This window comes from Tupaia chinensis, unplaced genomic scaffold (assembly GCF_000334495.1).
Source record: "Tupaia chinensis unplaced genomic scaffold, TupChi_1.0 Scaffold000359_1, whole genome shotgun sequence".
Lineage (NCBI taxonomy): Eukaryota > Metazoa > Chordata > Mammalia > Scandentia > Tupaiidae > Tupaia > Tupaia belangeri.
Genome location: NW_006159855.1, coordinates 3,460,692 through 3,482,478, shown reverse-complemented (window position 1 = coordinate 3,482,478; position 21,787 = coordinate 3,460,692). Strand labels below are relative to the sequence as shown.

Here is a 21,787-nt window from a genome sequence, read left to right as displayed (position 1 = left end):
GAATGTTTCTTTTTTTTTTTTTTTGAGAGGTTTTCTCTATAGGGCATGTGCGCTCGCCAGACAGACAGAAACATAGACTCAGAAACCGAGAAATCACCCCCCAGGGAGGATGGTCACACCGCAATCCCTTCTCCTCCATTCTCCTCTCAGGATCTTGGGCATGCACGCACACGCGCCCGACGTGAGTTCTAAGCCACCAGGTCCGGGACATGAACCGCAGTCGACTACGTGGGAGTCCAGTGACATAGCCATTACGCTAACTGCTGGTTCCCCATGAATGTTTCTTCTAAAGGAGTTGGAATTATAGATAAAATTGTTTAAAGTTGTGATTCTAAACTAGAAACAGCTAAAGCTGAATGGTCAAGTTAGGTCAGTGGTCTCAACAGGAGTTGGCATGGGTCCCAGAGACATGTGGCAAATGTCTAGACATTTTTGGTCGTCACAACTGTGAGAATGGAGTGTAACTAGCAGGCAGTAGGCAGAGGCCAGGAATGCTACCAGACATTGTGTGATGCACGGGACAGCCTCTCACCACAAAGAATCACCTGGTCCGAAGTGTTAGTAGTGTCAAAGTTGAGAAACCCTGAGTCAGGTGATTAGAGATGCATTTTGACCTCAGGCTGTAAAATGTGCTTGGAATTATTTCCTCTATGGTTTTGCTGTGCTGAGCCTTAAGACAAAGTCATTCAGCCTCCTGGGACTTTGCATGATCACAAGGCTTTGAGCAGAATCTTCAGGAAGTGGAGGATGCATGTGTTCTGGGATATTGCTTTTTCTGGTTAAAGCAATTTTATTCAAATTTTTTGAATAAATGAATACCCTTGTACAGTTCCAACGTCTTGTTTTTAAAGAGTGAATGGTGGGGCCTGCAGATGGCATAGGGGTTGCATCACTGGACTTACACATGGCAGATCACAGTTTCAGTCCTGACCTGGTCGCTTGAAAATCATGATGGGCACGTGTGTGTGCATGTCCAAGACCCCAGGAGGAGAACAGAGGAGGAAGGGATTGCAGCTTGGCCATCCCCTTGGGGGGGGGGTGATTTCTCACTTTCCCTCTCATCATCCCTGTCTGTCTCTTTCTGTCTGGTACATATCCTATGCCAAAACCTCTTTTTTAAAAAAAAAAAAAAAAAAAAAAAAAGAGTGAACGGCATCTTGAGGGATAAAATCCAAAATAAGAACCTTTCTCTCTTTGAAAAAGTTTTCTTTGAAGCAGTCATACTTATAGAATCTAGACTTAGCACTGAGTGTGCTTGTAGCTATTGAGAATAAAGATGACTGGTTCATCTGCACGCTGGTGTTCAGAGGATTTGAAGCCAAGTTTGAGGTGCTGAACAACATTGAGCTGGGCCACAAACTAAGCTAATTGTGCCTCTTGAAATTTTTGTTTCTATGGTGTATAATGTAAATTAAATCACCACTCATCTTTATCCTTTACCTTCCATTCAAGTTAATAAAGTTAACAATATACTTATGTATATAGGTATAGTTATGTATATGTCTAAGGGGATTTTAGAAAGTTTGTGGGAAAATGGAATTAAAGTATAAGTTTAGTTTGGAAACAAAAGTTTGAAATCTATGTGTAGTTTTTTCATAATACACATTTTCCATTAACTTTTTGAAGATCCCTCTGTATAATGTATTTAATACATTTTAAAATGTATATAAATACAAGTAGAAACTGTAACCAAAAAGTAAAATAATTTCTGGTATTCGAATAGTGTCACACACCTGGTGTGATTTTCAAGCCACCAGGTCTGGGACTTGAACCATGATCCACCATGTGGGAGTCCAGCGATGTAACTGCTACACTATCTGCTGGCCCCTTCTGTGTGCTTTTATAAGAGCAAACCTTTTCTGCAAAGTTTCTGGCTTTCTGATAGTTTCTTGAATGGATTAGGTGATGCAATTGCTATGTGCTGCACATACCTCAGTTTTGAATAGCCAGCCCTCTTCCTTCACCTGAAAAAGCCCAGTTGCAGTTCTGTTCAGGCCCACCCTAATCCAAAAGAAGTTGTAAAAGACAGTCAAGTCATGAAATTTTCAATCCAGGTCATTAATTTTTAATAACATTTTAATTGAGATATAATTCACATACCATAAAATTCACCCTTACAAATTGTACACTTGAATGGCCTTTAATATATTCATAGAGTTGTGCAACCATCACAACTGTCTAATTTTAGAACATATGCATCACCTCAAAAAGAAACTCTAGTTAAAGTTTGAAACTTTTGTACCTCAAAGGACACCACCCAGAAAGTAAAAAGCTAATCCAAGGATAGGAGAACATATTTTCAAATCATTTATCTGGTAATAGACTTATACCTAAAATACACAAAGGACTTTTACAACTCAATACTAAAAAGACAACCCAATGTAAAAATGAATCAAGGACCTATTAGACATGTCTCCAGAGAAGATATATAAATGGCCAATAAACACATGAAAAGATGTACAACATCATTAGCCAAAAGGGAAATGAAAAAACCACAAAGAGATGCCACTCACCCACTAGGATGACTTTAATCAAAAAGACAGACAATAACAAGTGTTGGCAAGGATATGGAGACTTGGAACCCTCACATATTGCTGGTGGCAATGTAAAATAGTGTAGCTGCTTTGAGAAATAGTTTGACAGTTCTTTAGAATGTTAAACAAAGTTACTTTGTAATCTAGCAGTTCCTCTCCTAGAGCTGTACCTAAGAGAAATTAAAATATATTGGGTTCTCAGGAAATTCATGATGCATTTTCGCAATCATGATTTTCCCAATGACCTCATATGTTCACCGTTAATGTGTACACAAGGTTCCTTTTGGGGATGGTGGAAATGTTCTAAAATTAGATTGTGATGATGGTTGTACAACTGTATGAATATACTAAAAAGCATTGAATTGTATGCTTTGAATGGGTGAGTTATATTCTAAGCAATTTATATCTCAGTAAAGCTTTTTTTTTTTTTTTTAAGGTTTTGCCATAGGGCATGTATGCTTGCCAGAGAGAGACAGACAGAGAAAGAGAAAGTGAGAAATCACCCACTCAATGGGGATGTCCATGCTGCCATTCCTTTTCCTCCATTCTCCTCTCAGGATTTTGGGCACACATCCCCATATGCCAGTGTGATTTTCAGGCCACTGAATCAAGTACTCAAACTGTGGTCAGCCATGTGGGAGTCTATAACACTTTAATAATCACACCCCAAGTAAAGTTATTTTTTTAAGAGATCAAAACAAACAAAATAGGAATACTTAATTCAGAAACCAGCAGGTGGTGTGGTGCTGGGCACTCCCACATGGCCGACCATGGTTCTTTCTCAGACCTGGTGCCGTGTGTGTGTGTGTGTGTGTGTGTGTGTGTGGTCGAATTAAGATAAATAAATGAAATTAAATAAAAGGTTATTTAAATAAAAGAATACTTACTCACTAACGCCCACTAGCAGCCACTTCTCATCCCTACCCTGCTCCTCACAGGCCACGAAAACCACTTACCTACGTTATGCCTGTATGGATTGGCCTAGACTTGACATTCATGTAAATGGAATCATACAATCTGTAACTTTTGCGTCTGTCTTCCTTTTTTAGTATGTTTTCATAATCTGTGTTGCAGCATGTATAGGTACTTAATTCCTTTTTATTGCCAAACAATACTCCACTGCATGAATGTACCACATTTTGTTTATCTATTAATTAACTGATGGGTGTTAGAGTTGTTGCTACTTTTTGACTATTGTGAATAATGCTGCTGTGATAATTTGTGTACATATTTTTGTGTGGACATGTGTTCATGTTCAGTTCTCTACCTAGGAGTAGAATTTCTGAGTCTCATAGTAACTCTGCATTTAACTTAAAAAAAAAAAAAAAGTATAGAATGTATGTTCATTCCAGAGAAAGACAATGAAAGGGAAAGTGAGAAACCATCCCCCTAGGGAGGATGGCCACATCACAATCCCGTCTCCTCCATTTTCCTCCTGGGATTTTCTGCGCATACACACACGCCCAGTGTGATTTTCAGGCCTCTGTGTCTGGGACTCATACATGGTCGGCCATGTGGGAGTTCAGTGCTGTAACCACCATGTTACCTGCTGGGCCCTGGGCCCTGCATTTAACTTTTTTGAGGAACTACCAGACTGTTTTCTAAAGTTCTGTACAGTTTTACAATCCAGTTCCATGAGCAACTGCTTTTTAATTGAAGATTAGTTATATATATCTCAAAGTGTGTCCCAAGTCCTTGGCCAGATTTTCTGTTTTGTCCTTCATATCCTTTAGATAGAGATTTAAAACCATAATTGTAAAGCTTTTTCATCCCTCCTCCACTTACTCCCTAATTTCAAGGTTCTCTTGAATCATATAGATTCCACCCAGCGGCTCTTCCCAGGAATCTTACTGACAGAGCTCCTTTGAGAGCTTTTTTTCTTTAATAATAGATTATATTCCTCAGGCTTCTATATCCTTTTGAAAAATTCATCTTTAAAAGATATGTAAAGTTTTATTCTTAATGCTAGAGCTGTATTGGACACAAAAAATCTCTATTTTCTCCCTTAGTTATATCTTTTATTATTGTAATTTCTGATTTACATATAATTATTGTACATCTTTATGGGACACAGTATGGTTTTTTAAAGCATGTACACAGTATGTAATAACCAAGTATGTAAACATATTCACCATCTTTACCCGTTAGCATTGTATTAAATTGTATACATTTGAAATTCACTGTACAGGTTTTTTTGGAAGTACGTAATTATCAGCAATGTTCTCTGAATGCATTCTTGTGTTTTTTAATCAGTTTCTCCCAATTCTCCATCCTCTTCTAGCTTCTAGTATCTCCCATTACTCTCTCTACTTTTTTTTTTTTAAGAGAGATTTTTGTTATAGGGCACCTGCGCTCACCAGAGAGACAGAGAGACAGAGAGATAGAAAACAAGAAATCACCTCCCGGGGGGGGATGGCCCCACCACAGTCCACTCTCCACTCTCCTCTCAGGATCTTGGCCAGATACGCACATGTGCCCAGTGTGAGTTTCAAGCCGCTGGGTCTGGGATTTGAACCACAGTCGACTACATGGGAGTCCAGTGACATAACTATTACACCATCTGCTGGTCCCTCTCTCTGCTTTTATGTCACAGTGTCCTTTTGCTTCTACTAGTAAGTGATGATATTTGGCATTTGTTAAGTGGGGACATACAGTGTTTGATTTTCATAGCCTGACTTATTTCACTTACCATTGTATCGTCTAAGTTCACCCATTTTGTCTCCAATGAATGAATTCATTGTTCTTTATGGTGAAGTAGTGTCCCACTCTGTATACATGCCACATTTTCTTTATCCATTCATCATTTATGGGCTCATAGGTTGATTCTGTGTTTTAGTTGTCATGAATATTGCTGCAATAAACATACAGCTGTATTTTTGTACACTCTACACCTGTACACCTAGCACGGCACTGTATGATGTCCCTAGGGCCTTGGTGTAGGACTTGTCCAGCCTGTGTCTGTTCCCACAGTCGCACAGTCCAGTGAGAGGAGTCAGAAAATCATCCTCAATGTAGTCATCCAGTACTTGTCCTCAGATCTATTTATATTTTCAGCCTCTACCACATCTTAGGAGGAAGAGAGTAACAGATTCCAAGCATGGGTTACTCAGGTGGTTCCAAGATGGCCTCTGTACACCTTTCAGGATTGCTGCTCTAGTCAACTTAGAAATTGGTGAAATTGTGATTGCTCTTTCTATGCCATTAATAACAGAACAGGGTATTTCCTTCCAAGCCATAATCTTCTCTTATAATAAGCATGATGTTTTTATTCCATTCCTGCCCACAGACTATCTGCATAATGTGTTCACAGTCTCTAGGTGCTAGGCCAGCTACTTCTCTTTCCAGGATACAGTGTACACCTCTGGGCCTGGCACAGAGTGGGCCCACATTGCTCAACAGATGCTGCTGAGTGGAGGGAGACACTGTTTTGTAAATGCAGTGTCATGTTCCAGACCTCACTTACCTGCTGAGCATACCATGCTATCTTCTTTTGCAGGCTATCGGCTGTACTCTGAACTGTAGCTGCCAAAGTTTCAAACCCGGGAAAATAAACCATCGTCAGTGTGAGCAGTGCAGACACGGATGGGTGGCCCACGGTAACTATTTCCCCTCTCTCCTGGCCTATAGTGTTCCTTTTAAATAACTTAGTTATTTAGGAACTAATTTAATATCTAAGAATGAGCTAACTAGTAAGTTACTAGTTGTGCCCAGTAATAAACTATGTTATATGCTCTTTGAATTTTATCAACTTTATGTAGCAAACTTTTTATTAAGCTCATTCTGAAGATGGAGATGTGCTTTGGTGCTATCATTTTGCAGTGGTAGAAATGTTCTACACTGGGAGCCAGCAGGTGGCATGGTGATTAAGGCACTGGATTCTACAGGGCCAACTCCACAGTATGAATTCCAAACCCCAAGACTTGAAAAACACACTGGGTGCATGTGTGTATGTGCCTGAAATCTCAAGAAGAGAATGGATTGTGGTGTGGCCATCCCCTCTGTGGGGTGATTTCTCACTTTCTTTCTCTCTGTCTCTCCAGTACACATCTAATGGCAAAAATCCTTTAAAAAAAGAAAAGAAAGAAAAAAATGTTCTGTGTTTTCTAATATGGTCACCTCTAGCCTAGGGTTACCAGATAAAATACAGAATGCTCAGCTAAATTTGAATTTCAGATAAATAGTGAATAATTTTTTAGCCTATATGCCCCAATAAATATTTAATATAAGCATATCTCATGCATTGTTTATCTAAAACTTACACTCAGCTCTAACTAAACATTTTGGGGTTGTTTTGTTGTTGTTTTCTTGAATGTGACAGCCCTATACTAGTCACTTGCTTGTACTTGAAATGTGACTGAAGAACAGATTTCTAATTTTATTTAATTTTAGTTTATTTTTGTCTAAACTTAAATAGACATATGTGGCTGGTAGCTTTTGTGTTAGACAGCTTAGATTCAGGTAGCTCATCAAGTTCCAAAACTAGAAAGTGGCAGATGAGGGCTCGTACCCAGATCTGTTAGATTCCCAAGCCCAGGTTCTTCACCTCCAGACTCTAAGCTTCATAATTATTTATGCTCTAGATTATACACCTACCACCTTTGTTTTTCTCCCATTTTCTGTTCCTTGTCTATTTGTGACTCCTTCAGCATATCATGAGAAAGAAAAGTCTCAGCCTTTCAGTTTATTTTAGGAACTGTCTTTGAATAACTTGAAGCTTGTTGGCCAGTAAGGTTGTTAATCATTTGCGTATTTATGTTTTTTTGAGTTGGAACAGATCACTGAGAATCAGCCTTAGCCTACTTTCTGTGCAGCCTTCCTCTTAAAATATGAACTTTTCAAAAACAATATCTCTTTGTCTTGATTTTTTTCAGCTCTAAGTAAGCTGAGGATCCCCCCAGTGTATCCAACGAGCCAGGTGGAGATTGTCCAGTCCAATGTGGTGTTTGATATTAGCAGCCTCATGCTCTATGGGACCCAGGCCATTCCTGTTCGCCTGAAAATCCTCCTGGACCGGCTCTTCAGTGTGTTGAAGCAGGATGAGGTTCTCCAGATCCTCCATGCCTTGGACTGGACCCTGCAGGATTATATACGTGGATATGTGCTGCAGGTACTGTGACCATGGCCCCTGTTCTCTGAGCGTGTCTTCTGAAATCCATGCTCCTGTAACTGATGTAACTTAGTTGCCTTCCAATGCTGCACTGCTGGTGGTCATCCCTCCCTTTAATGTTTGTTTCTAATGGCTTAATCCCCTACCTCAAGTTGTAGAGGGAGTCCAGTGCTTTCCTCAAAATCTCTGTGAAACGTTAAGATGTGCTAAATTTACGTAGGTCCTGATTTGGGTTTCACTAAGCCAGCTCTTCCACAGTAAATCACTGCCTCATCTTGGGTGCTGTCTCCTTTTCTTTTATTTTCCCCAGATTACCAAGTGACACAAGATGCTATCTGTACCAGATTTTATTGAGAGTTTGCAGGATGTGAAAGGGAACCTACATTACACAATCACACAGCAAACAACTTAGAATTTCATGCCACAACTTAGAATTTCATGCAAGTGTAAAAGAGAGAGAGAGAGAGAGAGAACATCCCTCAACAGGGATGGGTCACACCATGATCTTTTTCCTTCAATTCATACCATCCTGTCAGGATCCTCGACATGTGCACATCATGCACCCAGCATGAAGCCAGAGGACCAGGACTTGAACCCCCGTTGGTCATGTGGGATCTGGCTTTCTCTATGCAATGCCCAGTGACTGCACTATGAGGACAGAGTCTTCTTGTGATCTTTCTGTGTTCATGTACTTGCTTGTTCTCTGTGCCCCCCGCCCGCCCCAGTTCTCTTTTGGCCTCAATTTCCTTCCTTCCTTCCTTCCTTTCTCCCTCTCTCTTTCTTTCTATTGTTCCCTGCCCTGCATCCCTTCTCTGCTTTTCATTTTGCAGAGCAGTTTACTTACCTTCTCAGACCCTTCATGCTGTGGGTCTAGACCTCATGTATCAGATCCAAAGAGGCCATTAAGGTGTTTATACAAGCAAAGAACACATTTAACATGTTTTAACATGTTTGCTGAGATGAATGATATCACTCCTTTGAAATATGAAACAGCTATAGCATTTTTTTTCCTTGCCACTACACTAGAAAATATTAGCTAATTTTGGTAAAATTTCAAGAAAATGAAGAATGAATGAATGTATTTTCAAGACTAGCATAGACTTCAGTCTTACTCAGGTAGACCTTGTCATTAAAATGAACACTAAAGGGACCACCAGATGACATAATGGTTACTTTGCTGGACTCCCATGTAGTCAACTGCAGTTTAAGTCCCAGACTCAGCCACTTAAAACTCGCTCTGGGTGCATGTGCACGCATGCCCAAGATCCTGAGAGGAGAAGGGATTCCAGCATGGCTATTCCCCGGAGGGGGGAAAGGGGGGTGATTTCTTGCTTTCTGTCGCTCTCTGTCTTTCGGGTGAGTGCACGTGCTCTATAGTAAAAATCTCTCTTAAAAAAAAAAAAATGAATGCTGAAAACAACCGCTTACTGATATAGACCTTCTTCCAATAATCTTATAGGTAGATACATTATCCCCATTTTGCAGTTGAAAACTCATATTCTTAGAGTCATTCAAAATCTTGCTGAAAGTCATTTCACTAATAAAAGGGATCTTCAAAATGTTCATAGAAAATGTGTATTATGAAAAAAATATGCACAGATTTCAAAAATTTTTTACATCAAAACTCGTACTTGAATTCCATTTTCCACAAACTTCTTAAAGTCTCCTTTTATGTGACAGAATTTGAATGTACTTCTTTCTAACTCTAAAGCCCATAATCTTTCCTGGGAAACACATTTGCTCACCTCTAGTGCAGGACCCTCAGCAGGCTAGAAACAACCATTTATGTAGAGTAGCATTATTATCTTACATTATGACATAGATCAATATTTAATGATCCTAATAATCTTGCTTTCTAGTGTTAGGATTAAAAATATGGAATCAATTACCTTGAACCTCTAGTGCATGAAAAATTTATGATGTTACATTCTTCATCATCTTCAAAACTCTTACATGCACTGTGAAAAATCTCAGTAGGCCATCAAATACATGTTCTGTGATAAAATATTTATTGTAGTTTTGGGAAAAGTTAGGCCTTGCTAGAGTTTGAAAGATCTCCAACACTCCAGTGTAATTACAGCCCTGCTTTGTGAACACCGGCAATAGATCAATACGGGTTCATTTGTTTTCTGATGTTAGTTGCTGGGGAAGATGATTAAACTTATAGCAAATGAACACTTGAGCTATGTCTAGGTCTAACTGCTCCACCTACACTCTTTTAAAAAGCTACTGTTCATATGGTACATATTTTAATTTTAGTGGAGAAAATTATTATGCCTAATGTAAGACACTGATTGGTTTGAAATAGGTGAAAAATAATCACCATATTTCCCTGACTTTGGCTTGAGTAATGTAATTTTATTTCTCTCTTTGGAACTAGTTGAAGAATCTCTGCTTACATTTGTGCAGTTTATGTTCTACACAAAGTTTCCAGCCTGGGAGAGTTAGATGAGCTGGGGCTGAACTCTACAAGCCCTGTACTCATCCAGAGAAGGTGTCTTTTTCTGATACGCCAAAGGTGCCCTGTAGTCTAGTGGAGGCCCTGACCAAGAAGCTACTTTCTGAGGGAAAAGAACAGGGAGTAGAACATTGATCATACTTCTACTTTCTGGTTTGTCTTTAGGATGCATCAGGAAAGGTGTTGGATCACTGGAGCATCATGACTAGTGAGGAAGAAGTGGCTACCTTGCAGCAGTTCCTTCGTTTTGGAGAGACCAAATCCATAGTTGAGCTCATGGCAATTCAAGAGAAAGAAGAGCAACCCATCATCATTCCACCTTCCACAGCAAACGTGGACATCAGGGCGTTCATTGAGAGCTGCAGCCACAGGGGCTCCAGCCTCCCCACTCCCATGGACAAAGGAAACCCCAGCAGTATACACCCCTTTGAGAACCTCATAAACAACATGACTTTTATGCTGCCTTTCCAGTTCTTCAACCCTCTGCCCCCTGCGCTGATAGGGTCACTGCCTGAACAATATATGCTGGATCCGGGTCAGGACCAAAGTCAGGAACCCAAACAGGAAATCCACAGGCCCTTTCCTGACAGCAGCTTCTTAACTTCCAATTCCACAGCATTTCAGGTTGAAAAAGATCAGTGTTTAAACTGTCCAGATGCTGTTACTACAAAAGAAGACGGTGCCCATTTGAGTGACTCCAGTTCATACAACCTTGTTGCTAAGCTGGAAAGGACGCAGTTATCCCCTGAGGTCAAAGTGAAGCCAGAGAGGAACAGCCTCAGCACCAAGAAAGGCCGGGTGTTCTGCACTGCGTGCGAGAAGACCTTCTATGACAAAGGTACCCTCAAGATCCACTACAACGCCGTCCATCTGAAGATCAAGCATAAGTGCACCATTGAAGGGTGTAACATGGTGTTCAGTTCCCTGAGGAGCCGGAACCGCCACAGCGCCAACCCCAACCCTCGGCTGCACATGCCAATGAACAGAAATAACCGGGACAAAGATCTCAGGAACAGTCTGAACCTGGCCAGCTCTGAGAACTACAAGCGCCCAGGTTTCACAGTGACGTCTCCAGACTGTAGGCCTCTCTCCACCTATACTGGTTCAGGGGAGGATTCCAAAGGCCAACCAGCCTTCCCAAGCATTGGGCAAAATGGCGTGCTCTTTCCCAACCTAAAGACAGTTCAACCAGTACTCCCTTTCTACCGCAGTCCAGCCACTCCTGCCGAGCTGGCAAACACACCCGGGATGCTGCCTTCTCTCCCTTCATTGTCGTCTTCAATCCCAGAACAGCTGGTTTCAAATGAAATGCCATTTGATGCCCTTCCCAAGAAAAAATCCCGGAAGTCCAGCATGCCTATCAAAATAGAGAAGGAAACTGTGGAAATAGTGAATGAGAAGAGGCAGATCCTCAGCTCAGATGAAGACACGCCCCTGCAAGTGGTCAGTGAAGATGAACTGGAGGCCTGCAGTCCTCAGTCAGACAGAGTGTCTGGGGAGCAGCACATGCAGTCAGGAAACTTAGGGATCCCTCTCCCAGAAGGACAGAGGCCCTGCCATCTTGAATCAGTGTTGGAGTCCAGTGGCACCATCAGCCAAACCCCTGAGCAGACCACACACAACTCAGATAGGAACACTGAGCAGAAACTAGCTTTGACCATGGCATCAAGGGAAGTGGAGGGTGGTGGCCGTGAGCATCACTTCACACCTGGGATGGAGCCCCGAGTTCCTTTTCCTGACTACATGGAACTGCAGCAGCGCTTGCTGGCTGGGGGACTCTTCGGTGCTTTGTCCCACAGGGGAATGGCTTTTCCTGGTCTTGAAGAGTCTAAAGAACTGGAGCACGTGGGTCAGCAGGCATTGGCAAAGCAGAAGGAAGAGAATCGCTTCCAGTGTGACATCTGCCATAAGACCTTTAAAAATGCTTGCAGTGTGAAAATGCATCACAAGAATATACACGTCAAAGAAATGCACACGTGCACAGTCGACGGCTGTGATGCCACCTTTCCTTCCCGCAGGAGCAGAGACAGGTAAGGCATCTGTTGGCAGTCACTTTTTTAAGATAGGGGTTCTTAAACTTCAACATGCACCTGGAGCGTGGTTGCAACTCCTGATCCAGGTGCAGTAGCACAAGCAGTTGGGCACCATTGCCTGAATCTAGGGCCACTTGGGAAGCCTAGTTGGTTCCTAAACCAACCTAAAACAGATGGGTGTGGTAGAGTCCACCTGTGATCCCAGCCAACTGGGAGGCTGGAGCAGGTGGATCTCAACAAAGTGAGACCTTATCAAAGTCTATCTTTCTTCTCTCTCTCCATTTCTTTGATTAGTATGTACACACACACACACACACACACACTCTTACAAACACTTCTGAGCCCGACTTACCAATTTCTACTGCAGTAGGCCTGGAGTTGAGGCCTGAGAGTTTCCTTGTGATGATGATGTTGCTGTTCTGGGGGCCACAGTTTGAGAAACTCTGTTCTGTGAATTTTCATATTTTCACATAAATGAGTTTTCTATTTTAAAAAATCTAAATTCTGGTCAAGCTAGTGACATGGTGGTTCAGGAGACTGGATTCCTCATGTTGACTGCGTGATCCCAGTCCCAGACCCAGTGGCTTGAAAAACACATTGGGAGCATAACGTGCATGTCCAAAATCCCAAAAGGAAGGAGAAATGAAGAACAAATTGTGGTGGGGCCATTCCCCATAGAGGGTGCTTTCTCTCTTTCTCTCTCTCTCTCAAGCACACATGCACTCTGGTAAAAATTTTAAAAATTAAAAAAAAACTAATAATGTGGCTGTAAAACTTGACCTGAAATGATGTGAGGCTATTGTAGTTTTTCAAACTTTTTAAATGTGCATATTTTAGGTATACTCAGTACAGAAATATTAATGGGTTTATTATAGGATATTAACGTAATATTTCAGTATATACATCATTCTGCCTTGTGATATCTGATAAATTCTGAATTCAAAAACATCTAGGACCAGCAGGTGGCATAGTGGTTAAGGTGCTAGAGTCTCACATGGTTGACCATAGTTTGAGTCCCGGACCTGGTGCCTTGAAACTCACACTGGGCATGCCCAAAATCCAAGAGCTCAATAGGGAAGAAGGGATTGTGGCGTGCCCATCACCCATAGGGGGTGATTTCTCACTTTCTCTTGTCTCTGGAGTGCACATGTCCTAATAGCAAAAATCTCTTAAAAAAAAAAAAAGAGAGAGAGAGAGAGAGAGAGAGAAACAAACAAATATATCTACCCTCCAAGGCTGTGGGATAAGGAGTCATTAACTAGTTCTCACATCAGCAACTTGGGTAAAAAACAGCTATTTAAAGAGGTAGAAGGAGGGAGCTTTTTCTTAAAACTTGTTGATTTTCATTTTGTAAGGTAAAGTCCATCAATTGAAACATTTTTTTCTGATTCTAAGGTGATTGGCAAGTTGTTTCACGGACTATGATGTGTGCTCAAAGATTCTGGGTTTTCATATACCCACACATACTGTTTACAAAATGCCCATCCATGGAGTGTATCTCGTCGTTCTGGGGACACAGCGCTGGCTTTCACAACCTGCTTGTGCTTTTCTTCATGAACTTGTGTCACGTAATTACTCTCTCCAGGTCTCCCTCCTCCCCAGCCTATAAAAGGAAGAAAAAATACACCAAAAGATGAACCTGGGAGACTCAAAGAAAGGATCACCTCTCTGTGGAAATGCAGTATGAAAAATGCTAAGCAGTTCACAAGAAATTAAAATGCTACATTTGCTGAAACAGGCTTTACTTGAAGCAGCTCAACACCACTAACTGAATCCAAATTGTCATGCCTAATTTGTTAAGAAGGTGCAAATATACAGACTCCCACACACATTCCTAGACAGGATTCATAAGAACACATTCATTGTCTTTAGCAAGAGGATAGCACACAGGAGATATTAGGTAAAATTCCTGTTTCTGTTGCTAGGATGTTTAACTAAACTACCAGGGTACCCTAATTAGTGAACCAGTCCTTCTCCTTTGCCCTCCAAGGGGAGGAATATTTGTTCATGAATAAGCCGTTGTTTCGAAGAAGGCATAGTTCTATTGGTCAGATTATTCTTGATATTTACGATATCATTTTAACCTATGGTATCTACCAAATTAAAAAGCATATTGGATTCAAGGTAGTCTTCAATTTTACATTTATTTCTTCCCATATTTAATATTTTCTTCTGTTCTGACCTATTTGACTACCACCACAGGAACATATATGTATATTCTAAATTAAACTACTAATTCTAGTAGTCTAAAACCTAGAATCCCATCAAATCTATGATTAAGACAGCATTTTTAAGGTGTTTTTGTTTGTTTGTTTGTTTTGTTTTGTTTTGCCATAGGGCGAGTATGCTCTCCAGAGAGAGGCAGTGAGAGGGAAAGTGAGAAATCACTCCCCGCAGGGATGGCCATGCCTCAATCCCTTCTCCTCCCTTCTCCTCTTGGCATTTTGGGCATGCATACACATGCCCGGCATGATTTTCAAGCCACTGATTCCGGGACTCAAACCATGGTCAGCCACATGGGAGTCCAGTGCCTTAACCAGCATGCCACCTCTGGCCCTAAAACAGCACCATTTTAAATAGGGTTTTGTGGGTAGGCCCAGGTCCACCACGCTTTCTCTGAGTCAGAGGTGAGAGCCACATTGCCGTAAGGGCAGTTCATTTCCCCTCTTTGAGTCATTGCTGTCAACAGCAGTTGCTAGGACACATCAGAAGAGGTCTAAGATGGCACCCTGGATGCTCACTTAGCCAGTGAGTATTCATTAAGAACCCTCTGAGGGCCAGCAGGCATAGTGGTTAAGGCACTGACTCCCTTGCGGTCAACGGTGGTTTGAGTCCTGGATCCAGAGGCTTAAAACTCATGGCAGGCACATGGGTGTGCATACCTAAAATCCTGATAGGAGACTAGAGGAGATGGGATTGCAGCGTGGCTATTCCGAGGGGAAGGATGATTTCTCACTTTCTGTCTCTGTCTCCCCAGCGAGCACATGCACCCCATAGCAAAACCTCTCAAATAAAAAAAAAAAAAAAGAAAGAAAGAAAGAGCCCTCTGTATTAGATGCTATGTGACATAATCCCTGTAGTGGGGGGGAGAGAAAGCAGGAAACAGGTGATTATAGCTAATGTAATGACTGCTACAGTCCGAGAAATGTAGGAGGGTGCCTAACCAGACCCCTAAAGAAGTTAGGCAAAGGCTTTCTTGGAAGAAGGGGTATGTCTTAACCAGTGGCTTTCAGATGTGTTGGTCTCACAACCTTTTTACATATACTTAAAACCTAAGGACTTCCAGGAGTTTTTCTCTGTTTGGGTTATAGCTATCAGTATTAACCATATCAGAAATGAGGACTAAAAAAAAAATTATTATGTCACTTAAGCCCAGACTAGCAGGTGGCATGGAGGTTAAGGTGCATGACTCCCACATGGCCGACCACGGTTTCAGTCTCGGACCCAGCTGTTTGAAAATCATACTGAGCGCATGTGCGTACATGTCCAAAATCCCAAGATGAAAATAGTGAAGGGATTGCAGCATGACCATCCACCCTGGGAATGGTTTCTCACTTTCCCTCTCATTGTCTCCAGCAAGAGCACACACCCTGTGGCAAAAACTTTAAATAAATAAATAAATAAATAAAAAGAATAATAAGCACGGACTAGCAGGTCACATGGTGGTTAAGGCACTGAGTCCCAGACCTGGTGTCTTACTTTCTGACTCTCTCTCTCTCTCTCTCTCTCTCTCTCTCTGGTAAGTGCATGTGCCCTATAAAAAAATTAGAAAAAATTTATAATAATAATTCAAAAAAACTTTTAAATAATAATGCACATACTATGTTAACATAGGTTCATGAAAAATAATTTTACAAAACAAAAATGTAGTGAAATGAGTGGCTTTTTTTTTTTTTTTACATTTTTGCAGATTTTTTAATGTCTGGCTTAGTGGAAAACAGCTGGATTCTCATAGCTGCCCCTGCATTCAGTTTGTTAGAATATCACATCATGTAGCCTCTGAAAAGCTCCACTGTACACTAGTGAGAGAATGAGAGTGAAAAAGGTAAACGATGCCTTAGTATTGGTACGAAATTTTAACTTCACGAACCCTTTAAAGGGACCGTTAGGGCTACTCAAGCCACAATTTGAGAAGCACTGGTCTCAACTAATCAAACTAGAGCAGAGGGGGAGAGTTGGAGGGGAGATTGGTTGAAGGGAAGAGAAGCAGAAATGGGCAGAAGACTCAGAATTAGCGAAGTCCTGGAAGCAGAAAGCCTGGCACATGATCCTGAGGGCTTTTACAGTTGTAGTTGTTGTAAGCATTGTGGCCTCTTGCAAAAAGCACCTAGCCCTTTGAGGCTTCAGAATGGGGAAAAGAGCCTGCATGTTATCTCATGGGAAACTCGGCAGTTAGGCATGAGGCCCCAGGTTTCCTTTTCTTTTTGTACAGTAGGGATGGGTCTTCTGTATGAGGGTCTAGTAAATGTGTGTATCTGACTTTGTTTTTAACTACTCATATATACTGGGACCTGTCAATCCAGTGTCTGGTTTTCGGCCGACACATACCAGTCCCTTCAGCCTAGAATGCTGACCTAATCCCGGGGGAAAGTTGCAGTTGAGAAGAGCTGCTTGCAAAGTGGGTGATCTCGGAGTATACTTCTGATTATGTTCAGGAAAAAAGTGTGGAAGGGTAGACGAGAGACATTAAGTACATTTTATAGATCTTATAGAATATACGTGATTAAACTCCCTCATACATACATTCAAGTACTTGTGTTGTTGTGGGGATTTGTCGTTGTTGCTGTTGTTTAGTTTGCTAGGATACATGTGCTTGCCAGAGTGAGACATAGAGACAAAGAGAAAGTGAGAAATCATCCCCCAGGGTGATGGCTACATCACAATCCCTTCTTTTCCATTCTCCTCGGGATTTTGGGCATGCACACACACACACACACACACACACACACACACACACAGTGATTTTTCAAACCACCGGGCTGGGACTCAGACTGCACAGTTGCCCATGTGGGATCCACCACCTTAACCTCCACACCACACAATAGCTTTAGAGGCTTAGAAGGCAAAATTCAAATGTTAGTTTTTTGGGGGAGGGTATTTTCCCAAACTTGACCCTAATATACATTCTGATCTGTATTGGAGGACGTGTTTTCTCTGTTTGGAATTATTCTCCTGTCACCGTTAAGACTGTACCCCCTTGGTGAGGGCTGTTTTTGCTTAGCAGAAGTTAGCATGGCATCTCTGAGCAAGAACATTGATTTACAAGTTGCATCCAAATGATAGCATATGAGTAAAAAGCATGTGTCATAATGGATACTCATTATCTGTCCTTCAGGAGTAATCATCAGGTAGAAGATGGGTGGTATGCTTACACTGCTGCATTTGCAAAACTTCTGTCTGGTATATTGGGAAACACTGCAAATACGAACTACACACACACACACACAGTTGCTAGCCAGTTAGATTTTCACTCATCCCTATAAAACTTCTGGGTGAAGTATATGCTCCAGACCAGCACTATCCAATAGAAATAAGATGTGAGGGGCCAGCAGATGGCAGAGCGGTTACGTTGCTGGACTCCTACATGGCCGACTGTAGTTCAAATTCCCAACCAGGTAGCTTCAGAATCATACTGGGTGCATGTACATGTGCATGCATGCTCTAGATCTCTAGAGGAGTAAGGATTACGATGTGACCATCCCTTCCGGGGGGTGATTTCTCACTTTCCTTCTCACTGCCTCTGTCTCTCTCTCTCTCCAGCAAGCGCATGCACCCTAATGTCAAAACCTCTAAAAAAAGAAAGAAAAAAAGAAAAGAAATATGATGTAAGCTACATGGGAAATTTTAAGTATTTTAATACCCACATTAAAAAGGCAAATATAAACAGGTGAAGTAAGTTTTAATAACTTTTTGTAAAAGAGAGATTTTTGCTAGAGGGCATGTGTGCTCAGCTGAGAGACATAAAGAGACGGAAAGTGAAAAAATCACTTCCCAAGGCGGATTGCAGTGCTGCAATTCCCCCTCTATTCTCCTTTTGGGATTTTGGTCACGTACGCACATGCACCCAGCATGAGTGTTTTTTTGTTTTTGAGAGGTTTTAGCAATAGGGTGCTTGCGCTCACCAGGAAGACAGAGAGAGACAGAGAGACAGAAAGCGAGAAATCACCCCCCAAGGGGGATGGCCATGCCGCAATCCCTTCTCCTCCATTCTCCTCTTGGGATCTTGGGCACGCACACACACGCACCCGGCATGAGTTTAAGCTACCAGGTCCGGGACTCGAACCGCAGTTGAGTTTTAAACCTCCAGGTCCGGGACTCAAACCATGGTCAACTACGTGGGCATCTAGGTGACATAACCATTACTGGTTCCAAATTTTAGTAACATTTTATTTAATATATCCACAATATCATTTTAATACAGAACACTGGCCACATTTCAGGTGCTCAATAGCCATTGCAGTGGCTGTGGCTATCAAATTGGACAGGACAGCTGTAGAAGATAATATTTCTTCATTTTGTGAAATAAAGTCCTCTACTTAGTTCCTTATAATTTGTGACCAGTTTTCCTATGGAATCTTCTGGTTCCAATGTCTCAGTTCAACTGGCCTAAACGATATAGTCTAACCATTCTCTGTAGATGAGGTACAGGAAGGTGGGAATTGAAGAGAACTAACTGCATATTCCCAGTTTCCAGACTGTTGGCTCTCCTGGCAAACACTAACTTCTGACAAGCAGCAAGTGACAGTGGGCAGCGCCCACTAAATACACTGAAGGTCTGATGGAGGCCTCTCCCCTTACCATCACTTCTCCCATGCCGCAAGTTTTTTCCCTGGTATCTATCGTATCTCTCCACTCAAAATGACGAGTTTTTCTAAAGTAACACCCCAACCCACGCTAACCCTCTTTTCACTCTCGTAGACACAGTTCAAACCTAAGCCTCCACCAAAAAGCACTGAGCCAAGAAGCCCTGGAGGGTGGTGAAGACCATTTCCGTGCAGCCTACCTTCTGAAAGATGTGGCTAAGGAGGCGTATCAGGATGTGGCTTTCACCCAGCAAGCCTCCCAGACATCTGTCATCTTCAAGGGCACAAGTCGAATGGGCAGTCTGGTTTACCCAATCACCCCGGTCCACAGTACCAGCCTGGAGAGCTACCATTCTGGCCCACCCAGCGAGGGCACCATCCTGGATCTGAGCACTACCTCGAGCATGAAGTCCGAGAGCAGCAACCATTCTTCTTGGGACTCTGATGGGGTAAGCGAAGAAGGGACTGTGCTAATGGAGGACAGCGATGGAAACTGTGAAGGGCCAGGCCTTGTCCCGGGGGAGAATGAGTACCCTATCTGCGTTCTGATGGAGAAGACCGACCAGAGCCTTGCCAGCCTGCCTTCTGGGTTGCCTATAACCTGTCACCTCTGCCAAAAGACATACAGTAACAAAGGGACTTTTAGGGCCCACTACAAGACGGTGCACCTTCGTCAGCTCCACAAGTGCAAAGTGCCAGGCTGCAATACCATGTTTTCATCCGTTCGCAGCCGAAACAGACACAGCCAGAATCCCAACCTGCACAAAAGCCTGGCCTCCTCTCCAAGTCATCTCCAGTAACACAGTGGCAGACCAGATATGCTCTGATTTGTCCTTGTTCAGGAATAAGGTAGTCCAAAGAAACGTTTCTGACTATTTCATACCATTTGTGCAGCAAGCCAAGCAAAAAGTGTTTGTTGTGACTTCTCAGTTTTCTGCAGCAGGATGAGCAAAAGATGAACCTTGCAGGAAGTTAACACTGGGGCAGCCTTTCCCATTATTAATTTTCTTAGCCCAAGAGGTTTTTCACTGACATAAGGAAAACTTGCAGAAATGCAGGGTTTTTTTCCAGATTTGTTTACACGTTCCCTGGGAGAGCTCCAGGTCTGCAGATCGACAAAGGGAGCACAGGATTCAGAGGCAGCTTCTAGTGAAGCTTGCAGTGTTAAGGGTCTTGGAGGAGAAGACTGTCGCCATGGGCAAGATGCCAGTCCCAAAGATCACGTTTTCAGTTCTTTCTCTAATGAGTCTGAACTCCAGACTTGAGTTTGAGAAAATGACTTTTCGAGACCACCGCTTCATTGGAGTGGAGAATTGTTTCCCTCCCTCCCCTAAAGGTCTCATATGTTACCCCAGGGACTTCTCAGAGGAAGTGGGTTGGCCTCCAACATGTTCCTTGTTCATTCTGTAACACTTGTTCAAAAAGCGAGGGGGAGTATTTCATGCACTTAAAAATAGTCGTCTTCAATTTAATTTAAAGTGATTTTGATAATATTTAATTTGTGTTTGTTATATGAGTGTTTGGTATGAGTGCAGACATGTCATACTGTCACCTCTGGATCTCTGCTTGGAAGCAGAACAAACGACAATCTAAGCTTCAAAACTGCTGCCCATTTTCATTTAGTGGACTTTGGAGTCTGATCATATCGACCCCCGGTGAAATGAATGCACGCAGGATCCTGGCAGGACCATTTGTATATATTCCACTAAAGCGATTAGAGAACATGGTTCTGATGGCTGTGTATTTTCAATGTCACTGGATCCCTCGGTCTTCAGCCTTTTATAAATGTGTAAGATTAGGATGAACTTTGCAATTTACTTGGCAGAAGGAAAGTAGGACGTTATTGCCATACTGTATGTCTTAATATTTAACTTATTTTGAAATACATTTCACACTGTTGACATTGAGGCTTAATCAACCTTAGGGAATGAGGCCATCTCCTGAAATTTGACATTTACAGTATTCTAAGCACCTGTGTAAGTTAAAAGAAGTTGATTTTTGTATTCAGAGTTCAGGTTCACTGTTTCACTGTCTTTTAAACTCATGGTTGATTTAAGGGTTATAAGAGATACTGTTCCTCTGGCCTAAAAGCGAAAAACCAACAACCTGTTAGAGATTATTTCAACTTTTTAAAAAATAAATATGACAATATAAAACTTGTCTCTGCTTAAAAGAAGATGTATCCTTCAACTATTTAGCTACCCAGCTGTTTAATTTTCCAATTTCCCCAAAGTAAAAAAAAAAAAAAATTTGTATGCAAATATTTTCTATGATTTAATAAAAATACATAGCACACTTTGTTTAAAAAGACAAACATTTGTAAATACAGTTTTGTCATGTGGACTGCCTTTTGTATGATGCATGGGCTCGTGTGTGCACACAGATATGCTATGTTGAAACCCTGTGGGAGGCCTAGTGGACTAGGATCAAAACAGGAATTGCAGACAATTATGAATTCAAACAGAAATGGATATCTCATTCGGAAGAGGAGCTGGGTACAGATCTTTTTCCAAAGACAAATACAAATTCTTTTTTAAATAAGATGCTGTCAAAGATAGAAAGCAATTAAAGATTTAACCCACCTCTTATGTAGGTGAAGTTTTCAAGAACTTTAATTTCCATAATTTATCTTTTAGTTTCCTCACTTTCTTTTCCTATCCAATATATAGATAAAAGCATGATCCCACCTCCCTAGACAGGGCCCTCTCTCAACTGATCTGTTGCTTCTTATTTCACTGGAGAAAAGTCATCAGAGGGAAACCTACTCCTCTACCAGCATCTGTACTGTTCCCATTCTACTCCAAGCCAGCCCAAGCCAGCTATCTCATCTCTTTTCTGGATGACTGCAGTAG

The 21,787-nt window shown here is 41.8% G+C and overlaps 1 protein-coding gene across 1 annotated transcript; it reads left to right on the top strand.

Annotated features, from left to right (window-relative positions):
• Positions 1-5,875: 5,875 nt before the first annotated feature.
• On the top strand, positions 5,876-21,214 carry BNC1 (basonuclin zinc finger protein 1). Its single transcript, XM_006152857.2, has 4 exons — positions 5,876-6,130; positions 7,406-7,641; positions 10,265-12,129; positions 19,051-21,214. The coding sequence occupies exons 1-4, from the start codon at positions 5,968-5,970 to the stop codon at positions 19,733-19,735; spliced, it is 2,949 nt and encodes a 982-aa protein (XP_006152919.1). The 5' UTR covers positions 5,876-5,967; the 3' UTR covers positions 19,736-21,214.
• Positions 21,215-21,787: the final 573 nt, after the last annotated feature.

Bases quoted from the DNA above. Each gene is read 5' to 3' on its own strand.
- BNC1 (XM_006152857.2), top strand. From the start codon at position 5,968: ATGCAGTGTCATGTTCCAGACCTCACTTACCTGCTGAGCATACCATGC. The intron at 7,642-10,264 runs GTACTGTGACCA...GTTTGTCTTTAG, and splicing joins TACGTGGATATGTGCTGCAG to GATGCATCAGGAAAGGTGTT. The intron at 12,130-19,050 runs GTAAGGCATCTG...TCACTCTCGTAG, and splicing joins TCCCGCAGGAGCAGAGACAG to ACACAGTTCAAACCTAAGCC.